Source organism: Lycium ferocissimum, chromosome 6 (genome assembly GCF_029784015.1).
Source record: "Lycium ferocissimum isolate CSIRO_LF1 chromosome 6, AGI_CSIRO_Lferr_CH_V1, whole genome shotgun sequence".
In the NCBI taxonomy this organism is placed as follows: domain Eukaryota; kingdom Viridiplantae; phylum Streptophyta; class Magnoliopsida; order Solanales; family Solanaceae; genus Lycium; species Lycium ferocissimum.
In genome coordinates, this window is record NC_081347.1 from 69,515,435 (window position 1) to 69,543,110 (window position 27,676).

At 35.3% G+C, this 27,676-nt stretch overlaps 2 protein-coding genes, 1 non-coding gene and 1 pseudogene across 3 annotated transcripts in view; 2 read left to right on the forward strand and 2 right to left on the reverse strand.

The window, feature by feature from the left end:
* Positions 1–27,676, reverse strand: part of LOC132060220 (nuclear transcription factor Y subunit B-10-like) — a 58,061-nt gene that overhangs the window by 5,435 nt on the left and 24,950 nt on the right. The gene's annotated exons all lie outside the window — the stretch shown is intronic.
* On the forward strand, positions 5,271–5,350 carry LOC132061720 (small nucleolar RNA Z155). Its single transcript, XR_009416140.1, has one exon. It is a non-coding gene; the product is annotated as a small nucleolar RNA Z155 (small nucleolar RNA).
* On the forward strand, positions 6,732–17,397 carry LOC132060216 (uncharacterized; annotated as a pseudogene).
* LOC132060217 (protein TONNEAU 1a-like) lies at positions 19,126–27,191 on the reverse strand. The gene is made up of 8 exons (XM_059453138.1): positions 27,024–27,191; positions 25,975–26,107; positions 21,940–22,028; positions 21,713–21,835; positions 20,341–20,474; positions 20,236–20,261; positions 19,984–20,140; positions 19,126–19,388 (listed from the first exon to the last, which is right to left on the reverse strand). Exons 1-8 carry the CDS (start codon positions 27,108–27,110, stop codon positions 19,343–19,345), a joined length of 795 nt encoding a protein of 264 aa, XP_059309121.1. The 5' UTR covers positions 27,111–27,191; the 3' UTR covers positions 19,126–19,342.

Here is a 27,676-nt window from a genome sequence, read left to right on the forward strand (position 1 = left end):
TTTCAGTCAAGCCAGTCATATAAAAGGAAGCCAAAAAAGATTATTTTATTATATTTAATATATGAGAAAAAAGTATGTAAATGAAAAGTTAGTACTTAATTAAGAGTTAAGCCTAAAGCGAATCTTGCTTATTTATAATTGTTAGAATTAGAATACTTGTTCTAAAATCTTACACGACTCCCTCGAATTTAAACAATAAAGATTCTTTTAAGATTGACTAACATAACAGTTTACGTATATCGGTTTGCTTTGTACACCCCTAGTCACTACAAGTCTACAACACTTTATTTCTTACCCTTTTCCATCTTGACCTTTTATTCCCTCTTTTTCCTATTGTTCGTTCCAAAAGAAAATTATTAGCGCAAAGAATGTACTATAGGGTGTGTTTGATATGGAGGAGAATATGTTTTTGAAAAATGTTCTTTAATTTTTTCATGATTGGTTGGTTAGTATTTTTAAAAAATATATAAAAATGGGGAAAATCTTCTAGTGAAAATAGGGGAAACAATAAGTTCTCTATATTCCAACACGCTTCATCCCTGCTTCGGCAAGGGTGAGCATGGTACGGTAGATATGAAATTACCTTACCGAAATCGAAACTTTTGATACCGCGGTTTCGATATTATGGTATTTGGGACACTTTTTTTTTTTTGGTATTCGGTATTCAGTATTTATATTATAATACAAAAAATACGGTATACCATGTCGAAGTATATAGTTACATATATAATTCATATATATTATTATAATACTAACAAATGTATAAACTAGCATTAGTACAAAACTAATTGTTTAGACGTTGAAAATTTGACTACTTTACCTGGATTGAAATGTCCTTTTTGTGTAATTGATTACTGAATGGAATTGTTTGTACTTTCTTTTGAATATTTCTACATGTATAAGGTGTTAGTATTATATAAATAAGACGTTTATTGAAAAGCCGAGGTGTCACACCCCACCCTTGGTAAGGCGTGATTGGCACCCGGCACCTTACGAAAACCGAGCGAACCAACTTATAACTTGTGTTCTCTATGTCTTGAATGACAAAATAAGGCTAAGGCTAGATATGAGTGTAATGTCATGTATAAATATATGTCCAATGGACCCACGACGCCAACATAACGACCGACAGAACATAACGAAGCTATACACAGAAACTGTCTGCAAAGCCTCTATGAACATGACTGAAGTATACAAGTCGGGACAGGGCCCCCGACATGCCCTGAACAAAAATCATACAAACATATATGCATCCAGACTCGGCAGTGCTCCAGGAAGAAGTGGAGCTCACCAACCATAACAGGTAACTGAAGGCAGCCTACGATGAAAGATCCTCGTCTTGTCTATCTACACCTGCGGGCATGAACGCAGCGTCCACAAGAAGGGACGTCAGTACGAGCAATGCACTTAGTATGTAAGGCATGAATAGTAGCATAGTAAGAGATACCGAACAAGGAAAATAATATAATAGCATCTGAAGATAAAATAATATAAAAGAGATCAACTTGTGTCTCTGAATGTCTTTTTAAGGCGAATGTCGTGCATGCTTAGCTTTTAAAAAAAAACAACTTTTCCATATATATCCATATATAATACCTTGTCCGCCCGTTAAGGCGCGGTAATATATATAGCATCTTGCCCGGCCATTAAGGCACGGTAATAGATATAGCATCTTGCCCGGCCACTACGGCACGGTAATAGATATAGCATCTTGCTCAGCCATTAAGGCACGGTGTTATCTTACCCGGCCATATAGGCGCGGTGTTATCTTGCCCGGCCATATAGGCGCGGTGTTATCTTGCCCTGCCAAATAAGCACGGTGTTATCTTGCCCAGCCATATAGGCGCGGTATTATCCCCAGCTGATCAGTGGGAGTGCAATGCATACATACATACATATACATAAAAATACATAAATAAAATCAACATCATCATTAGCATTATCATTATCATTATTACTATATCCTTCCTTAGAAGATCAACTATCGTAAGGTGAAGTCGACGATGTCATAGGAGTCTCGAGAATCATGAACTTAGATAGCGTTGAAAATAGAATCATTATCTTCGCTATATCTCACCTCGAAGGAACGAGTAACATGAGGTGAGTCCATCAACAATAAGTAAGATCAAGGGATTCATGGAATGACTCAATAATCTCATAAGGCCCTCAAATCATAGCTTCAAAATTTCTAGAATTAAAATCATCATCATCATGTTCATCATAGAAAATATCTCATCCTTAGCATCATAGAAAGCTTTTAAGAATCATGAACTTCTAACTTTTGGAAGTAAGAAGGTTATGAAAAATATGTATGGAATCATAACACAGGAATCATGCCTTTTGAAAGAAAGGGACGAGCCTTAACATACCTGTTCGGCCTCTAATTATCTACACTTATTCGTCCGAGCTCGCAAGTCTACATTTAAGAGGATTCACACAATCGTTAGACTCATTGTAGTATATTTGTGCTAAGCACTCAAGTCAAACTATTTTATATTCGTCGAAAATCAAAAGATTTCCCCGTTTATATGCCTAGCCCGAATCTCAATTCAAAGAACCAGCAACAACAACAACAATACCAACATCAATAACATCATTTCCAACATCAATATATACCATAAAATGTTACCCATACGCCGTTTTCCAACTTCTAGAACTAACCAACTTACTATACAATTATTTAACAACTTTATCTCCGTAAATAAGCCTTAAATAATACCAAAAGAGAAAGATTCATACCTTTTTTCTTGTTAAGACAGCAATATCCTCAATATCCACGCTAAAATCCACCGCAAAACAACACTAGAATCACAATCATGCGTTACCTGGACCTAAACTACTACTCCGCTACTTGAAAATTGCTCACTTTTTGTTTCCCTTACTCTTTCTTTTCAATTTCTGGAATTTTCTAGCAAAATCTGATGAAAAAAAGGGGGTTATTACCCTTTATATAGGGGTCAAATTCGGGTCGGATTCACTGTAGCATTCACTGTAGCACGCATTTCTGCTCTGTCAGCTGAACTTGTAACGTCTATAATTCTCTACTCCGATGTCCTATCGACAAGCGGTTTATTGCGTTGGAAACTAGACTCGACGAAATTCATTTTAGGCTTTTGTTTCACCTTAAAACACTTCATATGCTAAGAGATATTCGTCCCCCAAGTTAGACCAAAATTTTTCATACAAAACATTACCCATCCTTTCTCCAAAGTCGTACTACTCCATCTCTTCCACTCATTTCCTTATAAAACCTTCCAGTATACCTTATATGCATCCTTCGCTCATTAAGTATACTTAATAATGCTTGCTCCTTATATTCCAAAGTGATTTTACTTAACCATAACTCAACGTACTTATGTTTCAAATTTGATAAGTGCTTCTTCGAAGATACGGGGTGTAACAGGAGATCATACTTCTCTACTGTATGAGTTGTTGGTGAATATACGATAAAATACAGTTGAAAAATAAAATGAAAATGAAAAAAAGATAAAATAAATATTCTTCAAGCTGAGGCGAGGATATCTCTCTCTTTAAGGAGATTCAAGCCCACTGCGGTATAATCTTCATTGGTCCAACAGTATAACTCTGACTTGGCCCGTCAACGCCGTGTGAATCAACCAACCCCGAACTAGTTGAAGAGTCCAAAGCTCCACCATAAAAACACCTTCCTTCAACTTACTTTCTTTTGTAGTGACTAAGTTGGAAGCTTAGAATATTTTCTCTCTCTCAACTCTCGCTTTCATACTCCAACCTTACTACACACTATGATATTTCCCACAATTCTCCTATACAATATTACACTTTTTTAATCCACCAACTCATGGAAGAAGTACCTCTATATATAGTTGTAGAATCCATTGAGTAAATTAGAAAGTAGTGAGTAATTAAGAGAGGTAGATCATGAAATAGTGGTTAATACTTAATAGGAGTAATATCCACATTCTACATCATGGAGTAGCTAGTGGGAGAGTGGGAGTTATGACTATTTTCTAGCTTTTATGGCCACTAACAAATATGGGAGATGAAAATATTATACTTTAATAATAAAATGTACTCCAACATATGAGTATATGTAAGTCGAAATGAAACAAACTATGTTTACCGATTTATCATATTGTAAAATATCGAAATCGAACTTAAAATTATCGAATCATACTGAATTAATTTGGTATGGTAAGGATATAGTAATTTTAAAACCCGAAAATCAAAATTATCGAACTGAAATTTTCAATACCGAACCATGCACACCCTTATAGCGTCCACATAGTGTTTGTCTAAATTATATACAAATATACTTCGAAGCATATCCTCTACTTATTTACCGACACAATAAAATAAGTTAAAAATCACTTACACTCTTGGAAACGCATTTTCCTTTATACACAAAACACAACCATAGAGTAAAATGTCATAGACAGCTGAATCTTAAAGCATAAAGTTCCAATCAGAATTTACTAACTTGTTGGCCTCTTAGACAGCATACTGCGAGGGTCACTCAAATTTCTTTGATTAGTGTAATGTAATTTTCATTTCCATTAATTTGAAGACCCTCTTGATAGTGGCAGATGCCAATTTTGCAAGGGTGTCGGTGGTGTTGTGTTAGCTCCATACATTCACCATATTAGTAGAAATGACATTAGATAGGTGTTTTTACTTTTTAGCACTCCTATTCAAAATATATTCATTTAACAAAAAAAATACTATTTAAAATTTAGTTAATTTTGATAAACTCAAGACGGCTTATGTTGTTGTTTTCTTCTTATTTGGATTTTCAGATCAACTCCAGATTGCCGAATATGAATTGCATTAAAACTTCATACATGTGATTTTGACAAGCTTAATTAACTTCAAGTCCTCTAATTTGAAACTTTAGATTCACAATTTCAAAGATGATTAAACTTTAAAATTATTATAATCAGTTGATATGTTTGATAAAACGGTGTTGATAAGCGTTTTTGCAATTAAAATGACTAATATGTTCATAAGTTATTTACAAAATTATAAATTAAATATATGAGAAATGAACTGGATATATAAGGGCGCCACAAGGGTGTTTTTCTTTTGTTGAAAAATTAAATTGTATATATAAGATCAAAAATATTATTGCGTTGATATACAAATGTTGAATGCCATTACTTTATTCGTGTATTAGCTCTTTATATTTTGAATGCTTTTACCCAATATTTTGGCTCCTCTATCGAGGAGAAGAGGCGCAGAAGAAAGAGGGAGCAACAATTTTTTATCTAAAATTTATAAATAATGTTCCAGTTAAATGAAGGGATGATATCCGATTCAGGAAAGTTCATATGTCGACTCAAAAATCATTCAGACTACAATTATCTGATCAAATAAAAAAAATAATTAAAAAAAAATGTTCCAGTTAAATAATTGAAAACTTAAATACAATTTAAATAGCACGGTGAAAACGTACCAGGAGAAATTAACACAAATATTCTGCATAAATAAAGAAAAAAAAAAAAGGAGAAAAAGGAAAGGTAGATCCCCTTAAATGCGGTCCTTTCGGTTAAAAAGTCTACTACTTCTCTCAAATGGCACTCCCTCCGTCTAAAAAAATTTATCTTAATTTGACTTGACATAAATTTTAATTTTTTTTTTTAAATATGTAATTCAAAACAAATTTTAAATATTTATGTGAAGTTAAATTATTTCTAATTATAAAATTATGTTAATTTTTTAAAAATAAATTAATAAGAAAAGAAAGATAATCGTTTTGAACGAGGGTGTAAAATTTTGGTCGCTTGTGGTCATCAATGAATAGAAAAAGTAAAGAAATTTTTGGACTTTAGACAAACCACAAAAGTCATGGGCCAGCCAATGGGTCCCATCCTAGTTTTAACCTGATCCAACAATCCCTTAGAAAATCTCTCCCCATTTTCCTCACTTCCACTCAAAAAAAGGAAAGTACTTTCTTCGTTTCAATTTAAGTATTTTTTTTTTGATTTATTTTAAAAAGGTATTTTTTTTATAATTAGTAAGTTTTAAATTTTAACATTTTACATGTTAAGTTGAAGATCACAAGACTCAAAGGACTATACACATCTTTTAATTTAAGACAATAACAACAACAACATACCCAGTTGGATCCCACAACGTGAGGTAGGTAGAGTAGACTTACCCCCACCTCGAAGGGGGTAGGAGGCTTATTTCCAAAAATCTTACTCAAAAGAAAACAAGAAAAACAAGGAAAAGAATTCAGATACGGACAAGAAATTAAACCATGTGAAAATGAGAAATAAGAAGAACAACCAAGTCATGATAAAATAACAAAGATAGACAAGACCAACACATAGAAGCAGGATAAAAATACTCCTAATATGATTTAAAAATATCCCTTTATTTTTTAAACTTTCTATGCAGTCAAATTAATACGCCGTTTTAAAATATTTGTCAGGTTTTAACTTGATAGAAAATTTAAAACTAGGCAGGCCCCATTTGTCAAATAATCACCAAAAAAATAAAAAAAAACATTTTAAAAAAAAGAAATAAAATAAATATTTTGAAACCGAGGGAGTATGGTTAAACGGTGGGAAATAAAGACAAAATTATGGAGTATGGACAAAAGGCTATATATATGGGCCAGCCAAATGGGGCCTACTTTTAACTCTCTAATCTGATCCCTGAGATCTCTCCCTATTTTTAACACTGAAAAAAATCTTTCCCATTTTTTGCTCACTCAATTGAACTCCGTGTTAAGGAATCGCCTTATATATAAATAGCAGCACATGTATATTCAGTATAACGCGTGACGTTAAACTCGCTCTTTCCATGTGAATAAATATGAAGCTATATAACATTGAGTAGAATAGTAGTTACTTACTTACTTACTTCACTCTATTATGAAAGATAGCTACATTTTTAAGTGAAAAAAAAAGAAAAGTAGATGCATTATTTTTGGATTCTGTTGAAAAATCTAGTGGTGAGAAGAGTTTGAATTTAGAATTAACGGATTTTCGGTGAAGAAATACTTGTTGATACAGAATGAAAGGGAATGCAGAAACAAATGTGTTGAATCCTTGCATAATCTCTCTCGACCACAAGAGGTACTCTCAGTAATCCATAGCTTTCACATTTGTATTCATATTGTAAATTGTTTATCTCTGTTTGATCCATTGGTTGAAGCTGCTGGATTCTATATAAAACTTCACCGGACCGAAAAAAAATGATATAATAGAAGAGATAATGGTCAAAAGCACACCTGAAGTGTCAGTTTTTTCTTAGTTTCCTCGGTGGCGGAGCCAGGATTTGCGATAAGGGGTTCAAAATATGATGAAGTAAACACACGAAGAAGTCTAAGGGGGTTTAACATCTACTATTTATATATAAATAAAAGATAATTTTAACTATGTATAAACAGTGGAATTTTCTGCCGAACCCCCTTAGCCGTATGTGGCTCCGCTCCTGAGTTTCCTACCTGAACTATCAGGTGTTTGCACCAACTATTTTTATCAAAACAAATCTCGAAGCTGACTAGACCAAGTGTTTGAATACAATCGCCAAAAGGTGCGTAGCAGCTTAATTTTGCCCATAAAATTTTGTCCACATGGCAGTTGACTCATTAATTTCGAGTTGTGTTTTGATAAATAGTTGGTGATAGTTCAGATGTGTTTTTGACCATTATCTCTTAATTTTTTTTCAATTAATTCCTTTAATTATCCGTGTGGAGTGCCATTTGGCACCTTTTTTAAACCAAAAGAGAGTGTACACAAGTTGAGATGTGTTTTGATAAATAGTTGGTGATATTAGGTAGGAAACACAAACACTTGATAGTTCAGATAGGAAATTCGCAAAAAAGTGATACATCAGGTGTGGTTTTGACCATTATCTCTATATAGAAACATGAGGATATGTAGTGTCCTAATGTTCAGATGAACTAATTTCGATTTTTGCATGGTTATTATGATTCTGTTTTGATAAATGAGTTCAAAGTGAGTATTGGTAAGTACGAATGAGAGTTGAGGTGTTGGTTAGCAATTTAGAGTGACTGGTGAAGCAGTGGATACTAAGAACTGAGTGTTTTCTCGAAAATTTGTTTGCTAATTTTATCAGCGATTTCAGAAGCTGCTGGCTGGTAAACACTTAAAAGAGTGAAGTGGCTAGAGTATGTGCATAAAACAAAATGAAAACAGTAAAGAAATGTCTTCAAACTTGGTTTCCATTAGTTTGTTTCCTTTAAATTCTCGTTGTTTCAGTTTAGATGGCATAGTTTGACTTGTAACGAGTTTAAGAAAGCAAGAAATTTTTTGGAACTTGTGGTCTTAAACATGCCTTGGGATTTCTGTGGCCATAAAAGTTGACATTGGGTAAAATCAGAAGTTTAAAGTTAGATTGATTCATTCTTTTGGAATGGACTAATAAGGAAATAGTGTCATTTAAAATGACATGTTGAGAGTAGTTAGTTAGTCTAGTGAAAAATGGCTCTTCATAGGCTTTTCTCCCGTTAATACGCTTATTTTGTGACTCGTCCAGGCCTCATTTGGGAGTTTAGTGCATTTGACAGATAAACTTGTTTTAACATGAACAGATATATCAGAGTAATTGGTTAACGCTGAAAAGTTTTTTTTGGTTTTTTAATTTCTACCGGAAGTTCTGCAATAATTAGATATGGCAAAATATCAAGCGTAGAGTTTATGGAACTGCTTCTGAGCCTAAAGTTTTCAATCATTTCAAAAGATAACTTGCTCCACCATCAAATCAAATCATAACATTTTTGTAGGACGTCAATTTTTAATTATTAAACCCTAACAGCACCTTGCAGGATAATTATATTAAGGCCTTGATGAAATGATGTTTGAAATCTTTAGAACTACCTCTTTTTTAAAGCATACGATAAAAAAAGAAGCATTATTTAAGAAAAATACTCCTCTAAAACCTACTGCTCTAACAATCAATTATTGCTTTGAATTAGCTTGCATTGTCTTATTTTGCTTTTTATAATGCTGTCATGAACCTTCTGAAAAACAATTTCCTTCTTAAAAATAATGCTCGGTCATGAAGAAATATCTAATTTAATGTGGTTCTTGGGAACTTCTGCTCTTTAAGATTTTTTCTTTCAATGAAGCTTTCTCCTAAAAAGTTTTTGACCAATAACTATCAATATGAACAGGGATGCTTATGGATTCTCTGTACGCCCTCAGCATGTACAAAGATATCGTGAATATGCTAATATCTACAAGGTACTATCTTGACATGATTACATGTTTACTGATTGATGTCCTGTTTATTGGTGAGAGACTTTGGGAAAAGAAGAGAAAAGGGACAGAAGAAAGAAAAGAAATTTCATCCAACTAGTTAGCTACATAAGAAGCATAAAGACCAGCTGAATGATGTTGAGAACAGCTACCGTCCATTGTACTTCTACCACAGTTCTCAGCACCATGTTAAAACCTTTCTTTGATTTATGTTGATTTAAGAAAAAAATCTTTCTCTGATTGTCATAATCCGTTTGTGTTGTTTCTAGGAAGAGGAGGAAGAGAGGTCAGATAGGTGGAAGGACTTCTTGGAACGGCAAGCAGAACCTGCTCAATTGACCATAAATGGGGTGTCTGCCGAAGGCAACTCCAGCAAACCTGATACTGACTCATCGTTGCAGGAGACAAGCTCCTTTTCTCAGAATGGAGATGAAGACAATGATCAAACTGCTGAAAAGCGTGGTTCTGAGGGTCATCTTGAAGGTGCAATAAAGAAGGACGATACAACAACCTCAGTTGAGAAGAAATCTCATCAGGCCCAAATATGGTCGGAGACCAGACCAACTCTACGTGCCATTGAGGATATGATGAGCGTACGTGTAAAAAAGAAGATAAGTTTGGCCAAAAATGAGCAAGATCATGGTCTGCAGGAGCATATTCCTGCAGTTGAAGAAGCTAGTGCCACAAAAGGAGAATCTGAAGAGGACTCAGAAGACGAGTTTTATGAATTAGAAAGATCAGAATCCATGGACAGATATTCTCTAAATGAAACTATTAGTCATTTGAAAACTGAATGTCACGAGTCCTTACCGCCTTGGAAAGAAGAACTGGAGTGTCTTGTTCAAGGTGGGGTACCCATGGCTCTCAGGGGAGAGGTTAGATATGATGCTCAAAATCTTCTTATGCTGTTGCTCCTTGAGTGATCTGAGTTCACGCATGAGCTTTATTTGTGTAATTTTGATACTTGTGTCACAGCTTTGGCAAGCCTTTGTGGGCGTGAAGGCACGCAGAGTGGAGACCTATTACCAAGAGTTGCTTGCTTTGGGCACTAAATCTGGTAATAATGCAGAGGATAAAAGTACTGTATCAAAGAGTAATGGAAGTTGGGTGGACCCAAGCATAGATACTGTATGTCTTCCTGAAAATTGGACAGGGCAGATTGAGAAGGTGATTGAACAGGCTACTACTTTTGTCTCCTTTTAACATGCTTTACCTATTGACCCCTTTTTTCAGTACCCACAACATTTTATGCAGCTGTTGGGTCTGTATCCATTTTGGCTTCAATTTCGCCTTGCATTTTTAATGCAGGATCTACCCCGAACATTTCCTGGACATCCGGCTTTAGATGAGGATGGAAGAAATGCTTTAAGACGTTTACTTACCGCCTATGCCCGGCATAATCCCTGTGTCGGCTACTGTCAGGTAATTCTGTTGCTAGTGGTCTCTCTTTTTTTTTCTTCTTCTTCTTCTTTTTTTTTTTTTTTTTTTTTTTGTGGGACTAATTATGCTTTCTTTGATTTTTGACATTTGGATGGACCATGTGGCATAAGACTTGGCAAACCAAACATCACAAACTGTTTATCTATTTAGTTTTGGCATTTATTGTGCTTATTTGGAGAGCTAGAAATAACTAGTGCCGGATTTTTCTTTTCTTGATTGATAACTAGTGAGATTTTTGTCCAGATAATTTTAGAGAGGATATAATTATAGTTGATGGAGTTTGTAATACTTCCCAAAGCATCCTTTGTCTTCAGTTGCTACGTCACAGCTTCCAGTTTCTGATTGAAATTTATGTTTTACGGTGTTGTTTATGTTCTTCTTGAGATCTGCTTGCAAATTTGTTTGCAATCATTTAAGCGAAGTTAACATGTGTTTTGGATAGCACCACATAAATGGGTTTTTATCTGTAGTTTTACTGGATAAAGTTTCAAATGACAACCGCTATATGAAGGTCTGATTCTTTCAACTTGTGGTTCAGCCCTCTGGGCATTACACAAGCAGTTCTTCTTCTAAGTGGACTAGATTTTCTCAGGATCGTATCATTTCGTTCGATATTGCTCAGTTTTGCTTGTCTAATAATGCAGGCCATGAATTTTTTTGCTGGTCTGCTATTGCTTCTAATGCCTGAGGAAAATGCATTTTGGTATGTTTTGAACTTAATCTAAATCTTGTTATCCAAGATGGATATGTCTTCATTTATTTTCTAAAACTGAGGTGCTTCTCAATAGTTTTCTGCTACTGAAAGCAGAAAGAGAGGTTCCTAACTGCAACTCAGAGTTGGAACAACTTTAGTGTTCTTTAATACCTTGCATTTTAAGAGTTTTGTTTGGTCGGAAGTGCAAAATGTGTTCCCATATATTTTGTCACTCCTGTAGAATAAAATTGTTGGTAAACTTACAGGACTTTAGTGGGGATTCTAGATGACTATTTTGATGGCTATTACTCAGAAGAGATGATAGAGTGTCAGGTAACAAACAAGTTTTGCTTCTACTTGCTGTAGTTCACTATTTCATCTGCATACATACTTTCCCTCTTCATTTGTTGAACACAGAAATTGCTTTGTGAGAAATATGAAGATAGTCACACAGTTTTATTTGCTACATTGTTTCTTATCAGGTTGACCAACTTGTTCTTGAGGAGTTGGTGCGGGAGAAATTTCCAAAGTTGGGTAAGTATCTTGTTCCTACTTTCTTAATTCAAGCTCCTTCTCCAGATTCCTATTGATTAGATTGTTTGCCATATGTTTTGACTTCTTAACCCGTTGATGCATCTGTGCAGTTAATCATCTCGATTACCTGGGAGTGCAGGTAGCATGGGTTACTGGACCTTGGTTCCTCTCCATATTTATGAACATGCTTCCATGGGAAACTGGTCAGTTGGTTTATCTTGTCTTGAAAATTCTGATCTATAGTATGGCTGATATTACATATTTATAGGTTTTAAGTTGATGAGATATTCAATTTGAGGCCAACTGTCTGAGCCTTCTTCTTGGCTCTTGGATTGGCTTACTGGTTGTTTACCCCCTTTTTCATGTTTTTTTTTTTTTTTTTTTTTTTTTTTTTTTTTTTTGGTTTTAGTCCTTAGAGTATGGGATGTGCTTCTGTTTGAAGGAAATCGAGCGATGTTATTCCATACTGCACTTGCTTTGATGGAGCTTTATGGTAATTTTTTTAAATTCAAGAGAGTTGGAAAGTTTCTAAAGATGTATTAATGCAAGTTCTCTCTTCCTTGCCATTGTTGTTCAATTCTCTTGTTTGTGGAGCTCAAAAGTGATGTACTTATTCGTTATTCAGCGCCTGCATTAGTTACCACAAAAGATGCTGGGGATGCAGTCACCCTACTGCAGTCGCTTGCTGGCTCGACTTTCGATAGCAGTCAACTTGTTCTGACTGCCTGCATGGGCTATCAAAATGTTACGGAAGCTCGATTAGAAGAACTAAGAAATAAGCATCGACCGGCTGTGAAGGCTGCGATTGAAGAGAGGTTCAAAGGACTTCGAGTTTGGAGGGCCTGTCAAGGTTTAGCTTCTAAACTCTGCAGTTTTTAAGCATGATCCTAGATGTTTAACTGTTGGAACCACTGAAACAGATGGCAAAGCTGATAAAGTGATGAATGGTGATGCATCTCAGGCAGATACTGTATCTGCTAATGTGGATGAACTTTACATGAGCCTTAATGGCAATGTGGAAATAGATTCTGCTCCGGATCTCCAAGAACAGGTAACTTTCTTCGTATTTCCCATACATATTCCATTGAAGTCCGTCTTTTCAGCTTGCACCCCTTTCCCTGATTGTGTTTTATACTTTTATTAATCCTGGTTTACCTGCTTTATCTTCTTGTTGCTTAAATGGGATATCAGAATTTGCTTCATATGATTATCTTGGAATGACAGAATGTACTGAAATTAGTTCTTCTTTCCAGCTCAACAGTGTTATTCATATAGAAAATGTGCTTAAAAAATTTGGATGGTCATTAATAAATTAATGATTTTGGAGAAAGATACTACTCTCTTTAAGTAAAGTATGGGCAACTTAGAAGGAATTGCCTGATAAAGCAGAACTGGACCGGGCTGTGAGCTTGATGCCTCATTTTGAAGTGAACTCCTCCCTGGTAGGAACTTTTATTAGGACTAAGGAGTGTCCTGGAAGTTCACCCTGAAGAATCATGTGCTGATTAGGTCAAAGTCACATCAACTTACCTAATGAGAGGTGAAATAGCCATTGGCTGGAGGATGGTCTCATAACTATTGACACTGCAGCGTTGTGTTAGGTGATCGTTACTGTTCTACCTTTTCCCCAAAATAACTTTTATTATATGTAAAGTCAGACAGCATTGTCTATACAATGCAAGAGAATTCCATTGATGTCATCCGGTGATATAATTTAATGTACGATATGAAAACTTTACCTCTCGAGAAATAGAAGCGACAAAGTTCATTTGAGGACATATTTTAGTTGGTTAAATTAGACCTATAAGAAAATGAATGTTGATTCAATTTCTAAAGATAAAGCACTCACCAGTTTTCTCCTTCAATTTTTTTTTTTTCGTTCTTCTTTCCCTCTGCTCCCTTCTTTGTTATTTTATTTTCCTATTTTCAGCTCCAGTTTCTTCCTTCCTATCCTTTTTGTTTCATTTCGTTCTGAATTTATAGAAGTTTGTGGGAGTAAGTGATCAGTTGTTCTGGATATCCTCAAAGTAATATTCCCAATATCATTACCTATTGTTTGAGTTGGTCATCCACAATTCTGACTTACATCTATTTTGCATACATTACTACATGACATTAATCAGGCTGTCTGGCTGAAGGTTGAGTTGTCCAAGTTGCTGGAGGAGAAAAAATCTGCTGAACTCAGGTGCATATTTTATGTGTTCATGCTGCTTTATCTAGTGAGCACAATATTGTGCAGGTTGACTTTTCTCAAAACTATTCTTGGGAAAGTTGGAGTTCCAGTCCTTATGAATGAACTGGTTTAAACAGCTAGCTAATATATTTTGGGGTAAATTTCAAAAATTTATGCTTTATGCTATGATCAAGCTGTAACCTATATCTGAAGCCAAATTGTGTCCTGTGGCTTCATCCACAATGGCCAAAAATTTATGCTTTATGCTATGATCAAGCTGTAACCTATATCTGAAGCCAAATTGTGTCCTGTGGCTTCATCCACAATGGCCTCTTTTCCCTGAGGCCACATACTCTCCCCTTTCTGCCCGTCCAACCCTGCCTCTTGTGAATTTCTACGACCTTTTCAGTTTTCTCCTTATTCTTGTCCTTCCAGCAGCATCATCATCAAGATTCAGGTTTGGGGCAGAGAGACCACATTATCACATGGGAAAGTGGTGGTGGTGCAAATTTAACTATTCAAAGTGCATTTAGGTTCAACTATGATCAATTGTTTTAAAGGGCGAGGGAAGCTTCTGAAAGTTGATCTCATCCCTGCCAGCCTTCAAGCTTACTGAAAAAGTTGCAAAAACTCCATCAAAGAAATGGAAAATTATGATGCTTGCGAAGTGGCAGTTCAATTGTCCGTTTAGGAAACAAACTGTAAAAGGTCTCATTGAAGTTGAATAACTCTCAATTTCTTCTGCAAATCTTATTTGAGAGCTTTCAGAATGAAAAAATCTAGTACTTTTTAGTGCGTGCAGGAACTAGGAAGCTAAAAGAACTGGATCTCATATTCCTTGTCAAAAAAAAAAAAAAAAAGAACCGGATCTCATTTGATAGGGGACTGATTTCCTTTTCCTATTTCTTCCCATGTCCACAGAGCTGAGGAGTTGGAAACAGCATTGATGGAGATGGTCAAGCAGGATAACAGGCGGCAGTTGAGCGCAAAGGTAACTAAGAAGCTGCTTTATAAATGAATTATGTGCTTTCTTCAGAGTAGGAAGTCATATCCCCAGCTCACCTCCTCCCAAACCCCCCAAACAAAGGAAAAAGAACAATCCCACTTCCAGTTCATTCCTTCCAGCTTGCATTTATGTGCCTCTCCTATCCACCTACTAATCTAATTAATATTAGTCTGTATTCCATGTCTATCTCTTCTAACATGTATAATCTGCTCCTGCTTACATTGGTATAAGGAAGAAAATGATGGTTTTTATAAGGATGCTCTTGCCTTCAGCAGTATCCCAGATTGAACTTGATTCCTAAAAATAAATGGTACTTTCATTCCCAAATATACACCTGAACCCACATTCATCAATAAATAATATACTGTGCCACTAATCCTTTTGGCTTACAGTGACTGTGCTTCCATACATTTATTTCAGTATGGATGTAAGACTTGGGGAATTTCTAGGTGGTTAGCACAATACACTCCATCACTATTACCTGCTGTGCATTTGAATTTAGAGCTCTTATTTCCTTTATAGTCTTTTTTCCTCGTATTCTTCCCCACAAATGATGATTGCTTTTTGGCATATATGATCTTCCTTTTCCTTGAAGAAATTGATTTTTTCTCAATAACATCTGAACATTAACATTTTCCATTGGACTCAGGTTGAGAAATTAGAAAGACAGGTTGCTGAGCTTCGAGGGGCCCTTGTTGCTAAGCAAGAACAAGAGAATGCCATGCTTCAGGTGACAATTTTCATTACTTGTTTGATGATGCATCGGAACATTGTCTACTAATCCTCCCTTTCTTTCAATTCCCGGTTTATTTATTTATTTTTTGTAGGTTTTGATGAGGGTGGAACAAGAACAGAGGGTAACAGAAGATGCTCGTATATTCGCTGAACAAGATGCAGCAGCTCAAAGACATGCCTCTCAAGTGCTACAGGTTTCTTCCTTCTTTGATCAAATTTCTTGGTGAAACATTTTGATTCCTAATTCTTTACCTGGGAAGTCTTATTCCATGAGATTCTTTGTGATTTTCTACTTAAACATATCTAGTTCATAATTTCATGCAAAAAAGGGGAACTTAAATTTGGAAATATGACATTAGTTGGCTGATATGTTGAACATCTTGTGTCATTGCGACAACCTGCAGGAAAAGTATGAAGAAGCCATTGCTTCCCTCGCTGAGACAGAAAAGAGGGTGGTTATGGCAGAATCAATGTTGGAGGCTACCTTGCAGTACCAATCTGGTCAGGATAAAGTACTACCTTCTCCGAGGTATACACCCATGCTTACATGTTGTACTTTTGTCGCATTATTAAAAACACTATCATATGCCCTGGTAATGATGATGTTCTTTGCTGACACTATTTCATATTTAGTCATTTACTGCAACGGCTTCATTGGTTGCTAAAGGACAATTACATGCCTATGTCAAGAGTAATAAGAAAAGCATACTACCTTTATTAATTCATATCTTGTATTTTCTCTAACATGGAAGAACACGTTCTTTTATAGATCCACACAGCAAGTTTCATCTCCTGGAGGGGGCAGCCGAGAATCATCGCTAGAGATACCTCCTAGAAAGATCAGTTTGCTCTCAAGACCGTTTGGACTTGGCTGGCGTGACAGCAGCAAGGTAAGTCCTCAAATTTCTACAATTTTACGATGAAATCTAGTTGATTGGGTTATCACCTTTCTGGCAGTTATTATACATCGCATGTGCACTTGTAAGATTGCCATATCCCGGCCGTCATGATTTGTGATAGATAAATAACTCAACACTAATAAGAAATAGTCATTTTTTGCCCACTTTCATGTGTAATTATACATGTCTTAACACATTTGTCATTCCAAACTGCAAAAGAAGTTGCGATGCAAAAATCCCTTCAAAAGAATTGGCTGGAAAGATTTGATAGTATAACCGCTGAGTACCTTTACTGAAAAGTTACATAACCTCAGACTTTTAGTAGGTGGTTGAAGTTGTAGTTAGAATAGCTTCTGTCTTAAAAATATATAAGCCTTCTCATTTATTTGTTCCTGAACAGAATAACAGCCAAACTATGGTTGGTTCTAATATCGGGTATAAAAATAATTGAGTGAAACAGGGGAAGCCGGCCGAGGAGGTTAGTGACACCAAAACTGTGAATGATGAGCACAAGGAAATGAATGGCGATCAATTGGAAGAGAAACTGCAAGAGGCCTAAAGATGCAGATCCATATGAGACACCAGATGTGAAATGGCCTCAATATTGGTCACTTATAATAGAGGTGATAATTTTTGTATTCAGTTGCTTATTCATTAAAGTGGACAATAATCAGTAGAATGGTTTAAAGCAAAAGTGCTTTTGGTTACAGTGTTCGTAAAATCATTCTCAATTTTATGTATTCCACCTTCAAGTTGTACAAGCACTTCTTGATGGCAAGTATGGAAGAAAATACTAGTTCCTCCGCCCCCCCCCCCCCCCCCCCCCCACACACACACACACACATCCCAAACACATACCCAACCCCCTGGTTGAACACTAACACAATAATCGTTTGGTTCGCGGACTAAGTTATCCCGGAATTATAATTCCTGAACTAATTTATCCCACCTCATCCCCAGTTTGATGGGATATTAAGGATTAAGTTTGAAATTAAATTTATATTTTCAACCAAATAAAGTATAAATTTAATCCCAAACTTAGTCCTGAACCAAACAACTTAATATTCTTTGATACATGAAGAGCTCTTGAATTCGCAAGTATGATGCGGGAGCTGAAGATGCTCAAATCATTTTTGTTGTCACAACTCACATAAAAACCACTATATCATTAAGTTCATCACGCAGACGGTGTTTGGCACGTTAAGTTGATGCTCACCAACGTTGTTTCAGTACTACTTTATATTTGATGCGGCACACCCACTCGTTTACATGACAGCGGAAAAAATTTTATGTACAAAATATATATTTATTTCTTCTCCATTATTATAACTTCCCAACGAACTACGAAGGGTTCTGTTCGTGTAACTTTCCTTTGATGCGAAACATAGATATATATGTAAGAATTTATTAAAATTTTAATAAATATTAAATTTGAAAGACATAAAGATAAAATAAGGTCCATCTCAAAATCGTTAAAGGTCTAAACCTTCAAGTTTTGCTTCAGGATACTTTCAGTTGTAGGAAAGAAAGAGACAAAACGAGAGCTAGGTAGACCTCGTGTCATTGTGTGCCCAGCCAGAGGTAGCTAATGTGATTGTTGGATTTGGATGGTTCAGTTGGTTTACAGGGATCTATAGTTCCTTGTGCTTTTATTTCAGCTACTCTATGTAGTTTATGTTCCCTTTTCTTTTCTTTTCTTTTTTTTTTTAAAAAAGAAAAAATCGGAATGCTTTTTCAATTCTTTGTGATGCTTGTTTCACTTTCGTTATTTCTTTAGTATGCTTTTTCTTGAGTGAAGGGTCTTATCGGAACAGCCTCTCTACCTCCCCGTAGAGGTAAAATCTGCGTACACTCTACTATCCCCAAATTCCACTTACGAGATTACACTGGGCATCTTCTTGTTGGTTTTCAGGGAGTACTTTTATTGTAAAAATAGCAGCCACTAGCTACTTTTTGGCCTCGTCTTTGGAAAATAGTCATTATTCTGGATAGTGTTCACAACTATATGGCCTCTGTAATTTTAAAAATATAGTTGTGAATTTTACCCCTTTTTTTTTCTTTCATTTTTTAACTAAGGTGGCATGAACTGCTCATTAAGGTGTCAAGTCCTTGTGAACACAAATTTATAGTATTAGAAAAGAGAAGAAAAGAAAGAACAACTCCCGGTGATTAGAACAAAAAATGGTTACCTTCTGGTTTTCCTACAAGATAGTAAGCAAACATGCACTTTTTAAAGTAAACTTTTGCACTGTTTATTAGTCTGCTCAGAGCTCAGTAACTGAACTTTATCTTACGAATTTCAGTTTACCCACTGTTAACGTGTCAATGAAGTGCTAGCACAAAGAAAGGTCCATATTTGTTACTGTAAACAGTAATACCACTGAGAACCAGTTTCCAGTAATCACGCCATGCATCCAACTCAAGAGCGACCATCATATGACAAAATTGCGTTAATAACACCGCTGCTTAGCCACAGAAGGAACATTGTGATAAGGGCAGAACCAAAAAAGAAAAGAAAATGAGAAGCGCACACAAATTACTACAAGCGATATAGTATATAAATCATATATAGCGTACATCAGAACATTGCATTTCTAAGTCGAAGGGTATTATCAATTCCCATCTTAGTGATTTGGAGATCATATATCTCATCTACTCTATCCTGCCATCATCCTCAGACATGCCATCACCTCTGTGCCTGCAAAATTCAGCACAAGTTGAGATACCACTCAATTTGCTGGGCGGTAATTTAGGAAAGATGACAAACGACCGAGACATCCAAAAAAGGAAAAACTACTCTATGCAATAACAGCTTCAGCAGCTTATCATCAGCTCTTGGCCATCACTTATCACGATGATACTTGAACTTCCCAAGGCTCATGTAACAAACTTCTACTCGATCTAATAAAATGGGATCACTTTTCAAGCATGGTAATGCCTTTCTTTTTCTTTGGGAGGGTTTTAAATTGGCAACATTATTTATATCAACGAACAACATGTTCTTAATGTCAGGTATAATAGTACGATATGTTCACTGTACATATTACATGCATGCATACATGCCACGTGTGATGTGTGATGTGTGTGTGTGTGTGTGTGTATAGAGGGAGAGAGACAAGTGCTAGCACTTTTTATCCCATTTGACCATGGTAAAAAGCACCCTCCAAACCAGATCTTATAACACATGAATTTTTTGGACCTAAAATTCACAAAAACTGAGGACTTCCTACACGCCAACAGATAATCTAAAACCAAATGTGTAATTAAAGTCCACTTAGAGTTTAAACACTGACCGCCATGAAGTGGTAAGGTTCCAAGCTTTTCTGTCCAATTGAAGGTTTTCTAAGGCAGATGAGGCTTGCATTACATCCTGCGGAAGCTCCTCATTTTCATGCCTCCAGTTGTATTCATCTTTCCTATATCCGGATATAGATGAACCTGCCCTTCTGTCTAGAAACTCAACAACATCCGAAATTCACACACTTATCCGGGAATTAACTACCAGAAGGATTAAAAAGGGGGGAGAACCAGCTAAGATTACTTACCAGATGACTGGGCAGCATGACTTGGCCTATTGGATAAAATGGTTCTAAGTCAATTTTAAATCCAAATTAGAGGGTAAAAGAAGTGATAATATTCTAAATGTTAACCTTCCCAATGGCGGTAAGCCCCCGGCAACTGAAGATGAGGAAGGCTTCTTAATATTCCTAGCTTCAGTATTGGACAGAGATTCAGCATCTGGTGTTGCCAATCTCCTTCCAGCACCCCTTGTTTGAGAGAAATTCTGCAAAAACATTAATTAATTGTAACAATACTTACTATAATTTAATTCCTACTGGACAGGCTTGCATAGTGACCCACATAGTACAGGAAGCTGTTATTTGCAAATACTATAATAATCATTTACGCATATTACCACCTCCAAGTCTCCAACCAACTGGAATAATACCATATCAGCCAGAACATTGGAGATCCCAAAAGCAGAACAACAATCAGTTACTACCAACTAAAGTTTTTAGATCACTTTTACATATTGATACACTTCTTTACACATGTCAATCAATAACCAGTAACTTGTATATGTCAATTAATAAAAACGTAGATTGTTTAGTATTTCAATCACTCGAATGTGCCCGGTACAAGCTAGCTCCTGGTATTGCTTACACATGCGGTGATACTCAATTTAACTACTTGTGCTAAAAAGTATTATGCTCAGGCATGACCCATAGTCCTATGTCGTGGAGCATCTCTACTGAGTTCCAAAATTATCTCATATCCCAATTATATCTCGACACTTCTCAATGTGTGACTAGCTAGTTAGTATTAAATCGACTCTCGCAGCATGCAGGAACTAAAAGCACAATATTTATCTTCATCCTCTTCTACGATCTGTTTCATGATCAGAGCTTTCCTATAACATTCTGCGTAAGCATGTTATCTGGCTGGGAAGATGTTTTCTGATTTCAGGACTGCATTTTGCAATAGCTCTGCACTTGCGGAACAGTTTATCAATCTATACAGAACAAAACTATAGCTTGTAAAAAAACTTCAACAATGCAGTGCAATAGTGCCACGATTGCATTGGGATTCCGAAACTCCTACTCTTAACAACTATAGTTGTTTCTACTCGTTTTACATTTTTTATAAGGTAAACAATTCTATTAGTAATGGGAAAATCTCCCGAATACAAGTAGTATACAAACAGTAGAGAATCTACAACATAAAATTATTCCGCCTATTTTATACATGTTATTTTCTTCATCTCTCACTTTTTTAGGTAAGCAACCTTAACTCTCCAATATATATGTTCTATATTACGATTCCTCATATTCATTCTCCTCACTCTGATTTATCTTATTTTCGTAGTTACTAGTATAAACATTTGTCAGACAATACTTATCTAAAACAAAACATTTAAAAAAAAAAAAAAAAAAAAGAAGAAGAAGAAGAAGAAGAAGAAGAAGAAAGAAAAGCATTTGTCTGACCACGTAATATATCTAAAATGAAAGGTTTTAATCAAACCTCGTATTTCAAGAATCCTTCAAGAACATCCAAAAGCAAGGGAGCACTGTCACCATTCCTGTTAAGATCATATCCGTTCTTGCTGCTAAATTCTTTTAGCTCAGATTTCCATGACTCCTTTGGCTGCACAATCACACAATGGGTTCTTTGTAATTAGAACCAGATACTGCACAAGATTTTGTGAAGAACATTATGAATTCACACCGGAGAGCACAGTACATGATTACCAAGTTACACTCTGGCAAATACACTTTGAATGTATGGTTTAATTGAGCCCAATCCAAATATTCACATATAAGTGCAGTTAGCAGCCTTCCTACACACAGAGGAAAGAGAGGGAACAGACCAAACGGTTAAAATGAATAAGCAAAGTGATCTACTATAGGAGGATGTATTAAATTTTAACACTTCAGAACTAAAACACACCTATGTTGATGCATTGATCATAACTGCAATAAGAGGTACATTATCATCCCAACTAGATTCAAATACGACAAGTCTAGGTACCTTTGTGAAAATTCTAAAGTTACTAGAGAAGTTTCTAATTTAAGGGGTATAGCCATCAAAATTTAATATTTTTTGGTAAATGATGTTTGCTTTTAGTATCTTCAGATAAGACATGCTTTATGATGTTGCCAAGACCATATAATGAGAATCCATTCCCCCAACCAATGTGAAATACTTTACACCCTCGCAAGCCCAGCTAGACATTTGGAGCATCGACAATATAATATGAGGGTCAAACATTGAGTAAACCAAGAATAGTGATGTGTCTGGCTTAAGAATGTGAAGGAAAAAGAGATTTGGGAATATTATTCCCCTCAAGCATGTTAGAATTTAAATAGTGTTTAAAAGCAATCAAAAAAAGAAAGAAAAATAATTCCTCCTCTTGATTACACAATTATAAGAATTCTAAACCTTTTTTCATATTTACAAGGAATAGATTCTTGTCATGTTTACAATTTCCTTGCATTAACATTCTTAACACTTCCCTCAAGTTGGAATGTCCACATTCTATACTTCTAACTTGCCGCAAATCTTCTCAATTCTAGAGCACGAAGTAATTTTATAAGAACGGTTAAATGATAATTCGAGTTGACGAAACCTGTCACATGAACCCGATTTAATCTTTTGTCGATTAAATTAACAATAGACTTCTAGATGTTGCATATGTTAACGGGTTTATTGTCTCCTTAGTTCTTCCTTATTTTAAAGAAAAGGAAAAATAAGAGAGGGATTACTCCTCGGACTGTCGCTAACCGTTGCGCCCTCCCTTCTGCTTACACCATTTTGGTCTTTGTCTACTTTCATGAAAACTGGAACTTAAGTAATGTGTGTTGCAGGTTGATTGTTTACACACTACCGCACCTCAACTCTTGGAAAAGTTGGTTTAGCGATATAAGCTCATATGTGGTCAAAAGTCATTGTTTAGTATTCTGCCTCTACACTTGATCTAATTACTACATCTAGCTTTTTGCTTTTCCAAGATACTAGATTTCTTCCAATTAGAACACAATACCCTAAAGTGGATCATTGGTCTGAAGGATATCATGTCCACTCTGCATAAGAGTCCACCCATAAGGGGTGCTCAAACTACAAGGATAAAAAAAGTAATTTTAGTAATTAAGGTTAGCCCTAATATTTTCCTATGAAAGTACACCTGCGCTTGAAAGTATTTTATGAACCAAGAACACACAATATTAAGACTTGAAACATGTAGGAAACGTTTCCTAAAAGCAATATTTGCTCCTTCTCTTTCGCGCAATTGTTCCATACGCGTTTCAAGCCTTAAACTATTTTCAAGCGTACATTGTAGGTTTGTTATATAGGAAAATATTAGGATTAACGGTAATTACTAAAATCACTAATTTACCCTTATAGACTTAATGAGAGTGCTCATCTAATATGACAAACATATTTTCATCTCATCACCACAATCATTCATTCATACAGGGAAGTAAACTGTGTTTTTCATACTGTGAGAGCTAAGCACTATACATCTGTTAGGAGTATATAGCTTCTCGTCGAATACAGACCTACAAGTAGATCATAAGGTATGTCGTATCCTAGATCATATGAATCATATTTTGATATATTCTCAGATCTCATATATCAATATATCTTGATTCACAACTATAACTCATAAGTTATAATTTGTTCACCGGCTATGTTGCTCAGATTCTTCAGAAATGTCGAGGGGTGCGTGTGAGATTCTCCAAAAGGAGTGCATTTTTTGAGAATTTGACACGGGTAGGGCAACATTTTTAGAGAGTCCGAGCAATATAGTTCACCGGGAAACACAATTTAATGAGATCCCATCAATGATCTTGCTCTTCTCATGATCTCGTTAATATTAACTCAATTGGGTTTCTAGATATACCCGGCTAGACCAAGTCCGTGTTCACAATCTTTTGGAAATACACTAAGATAGGTAACATCAAACTAAAGCTCAAGTATCTAATCAGAGTCACTAGAAGTATGAATCTTAAGCTATCGTAAGGGCTTTGGATCTCCAACAAGAAGTTGAGAAAAGACTTATGTTAACCCAATTAGTCGACATTAGCACATATGGTATGAAACAAGTGCTACAACATTTTCTTCTATTCCGTGCATTGTATGGCTTTATCTCATAAAGAATATTTTATAGATGATATTCAGACACCACAAGTATCTACACTCGAATTCCTTGGTCTACAATATCATTTTTTAACTCACGAACTAGGTAAAGAGCGTCTGAAAATTTGGGTTTGTTGTTCGTCAGTCTTCATAGTTCCTCCACGAAATGAGAATTCCACTGCTAGATTGTACCACCTCAGTGCCTGAGAAGTACTTTATTTTACCAGGCTCTTTAGTCTGAAAATGACGGATAAGATGTTGCTTAAGATGAATATTCGTGATCATTACCTGTAACAAACATTCTCATAACTCCAAATCATGTGAGGTATATAGTAGCTTCCCGTTTTCCAGCATTTCCTATTCCCTAACTAGAGCTCCAATAGGTCTCTAGGCCAAATGAATAATTGGAAAGCAATTCCCTTAAATCAAAGACTTCAAAGTTAACCTTCCTCGGGAAATGAAACCTTATTTACATACTCCCTCATTCCGAATAAGATATCTCTGCCACATGTTTTGGTTATTGGCGTTTGAAAATTCTCTTTCAGCAATTAATAGTCTTTTCTGACAAGTAATTATCATTTTTATTAGTGATTTCTTTTACTCCATGGACGAGGCATTCACGAGGTCCTCCAATGGTTAATATCACAAATGAAAAGATGGAATGAACACATTTCACTAGTTCTCTCACATAAAATGCTCAAAGTTGAAATGTTAGACAATTTAGGGCTTAGTAGTTTTCTTTTTTGTTTATTGATTATTTATTTAGGGCTTAATAGTTTTAGGAGAAAAGATATATTTTCAAGTACTAAACGTGTTATTATCATGCTCTTATACATGTGCACCGGAGATAAATTAAAGATTTTTTACCCTTTTGACATGGAAGCAAAAATGTTTTAAGGTAAAATAAAGACAGCAAAATTTATGCAGAGTTCAAGTACATACTTAACTTTGCTCATTGATGACACTCTAGGATTTTCTCGAAGACTTATTTAATATCAAGTATCTTGGAAACATTAAATTTGATATTGGAGATGTAATTTGTTCTGGATATATTATTTCATCACAAATACAAACTAAATGAATCTGAAATAGGAACGTAATATCATATACATTGAAAAGAAAAGAAAAAAAAGGTATAGCCATCTTTAAGTCAGATTTAGGTTTATCAGGCGGGAGGTTCACAGAACCAGATCCTTAAAAAAATTAGAATGACCTACTAGGATTTACTCCCTCCTACTAGACGGTCTGCTGCAGTCTATAAAAACAACTCCGCTTTCTGATATATTTACTCCCTCCGTCCCAATTTAAGTGTATTAGTTTGACTGGGCACAAGTTTAAGAAACAAAAAGAGACTTTTGAATCTTGTGGTCCTAAATTAAAGATGTTTGTAATGTACTAAAATGTCCTTTGAATCTTGTGGTTTTAAACTTGTTACGTAGGATGTTTGAATTGTTAGCTTACTAAATATAGAAAGAGGCACTCTTTTTTTTGGGACAAATCAAAAAGAAAAGTAAGACATGTAAATTGGGACGGAGGAGTACCAAAGTCGATAAACATGTTCTCGTACCATCTTTAACACAGAAATTGGCAACGATTTATAAGCAGAAGACTGACAAAAAGGACAAAAACATTAACATTAAAATGACCTGAAGGTGAATGATGGAGTTGTTTTGCCTGATCATTGCAGCTACCCAATAGTGCAGGAGGCAAGCTTTCATCCTTCTCAATTACCCTATCCTCATCTTCAATTGCCTCAAAAACGCTTGATCTAAGTTCGGCCTACAAAACGTCACACCGTAAAATATGTAAAATTTGTAAACGTCACACCTCAGAATCAGCCAACTCAAATCAATAAAAAAAAGTTCCTCCTCCGTTAAAAACATTTAAGGCAGCTAAAAAAAGTACTCCCCCCGTCCATTTTTGACTTGGCACACCCCTGAAGGAGCAATAAATAAAATGACAAGGTTATTATATCACCCCTAATTATTACTAAATCAAAATCAAACACACTTTAAAAGTTGTACAACCACTAACAATTTTGTTGAAGTGTGTGACCATCTCATCTAAAAGCTTAAGCCGTTAGAGAGAGCACACTTTTAATATTTCTCGACAATTTCCTTGAAGTTTCCAACGCAATAATAAATAATAAGTGTAAAATAGGTATGAAATGGTACATTATCTCTTAATTTTCCAAACTAGATAAATAAAAGAGGACATTTATTTTTAGGACCCGTTTGGCCATGAAATTTTTTCACTTTTTTCCGGAAAATTATTTCACTTTATTTGAAAATCAACGTTTGGCCATGAAAAATTTCAAATACAACTTGAAATTTGAAAAACACCAAAAAACTTGTTTTCACTTTCAATACATTCAAACAACCAAATATTATTTGCAAAAACTATAACCAAACACAACTCCATCTTCAACTCCAACTCCAAAATTCCAAATAAAGTGAAAAATATTTGGTTTCCATGCCCAAACGCCTACTTAGTATACTGAACAAGTAAAAATGGACGGAGGGAGTATAAATTAAAACACAAGTAACACATATAATAAACCATATAACTATCAAATTAGAGCTTCATTCTGGTAGACACATAAGTAACAGATCGGATCCTATAACTATTTAATTAGACGATAATACATAATAATTAAAAAAAAATGAAAATGCAGATGAGGAAAAGTGTTAAATACTCGGATCTTAGCGAGAACGCCTTTTTTCTCTAGGGTTCGTGTAACTAGGGTTTTCAGGTCCATCATTTCTCGCGTGTAATCGTCCATTTCCAGGCTTGCAACAACTAGACAATGTTTGCTCTTTGCTTTCTGTTGTAGTTTAAATGCTGATTATTGTTGATTTTGTTTGGACAAAATAGTGGGTTAAATTTGTAAACTTGATAAGGTGATGGTTTACATTTTACATTAATAAGAATACCACCAGGCATTTTGGTGAAACCCATAAATATTTATGGAAAAAGACTTCAAATATCTTAATCAACTATCAAAATTACTGCATTTACGCCACCTCGTAGTTTTGTTTATTTATACCATCAATCCATTTAAATGACCTATCCATGCCATTTTTCTAAAAAGTTGATTTTACAATAACTGATATGACACTTGATCACTAATTAGAGGTCCGTTGCTTAATTAAACCAAAGACAAATTAAATCCTAAATTAAACTAAAACTCACCCCAAATTTGTCATTGGTTTAATTAAACGATATGGACCTCTAATTGGAGGCTAAGTGTCATATACAGATTGTAAAACTTATAATTAATGAAAAATGGCATTTAATTTTTTCCGATAGTTCGATAGCATAAATGAGCCAACCCATTGATTTAATTGG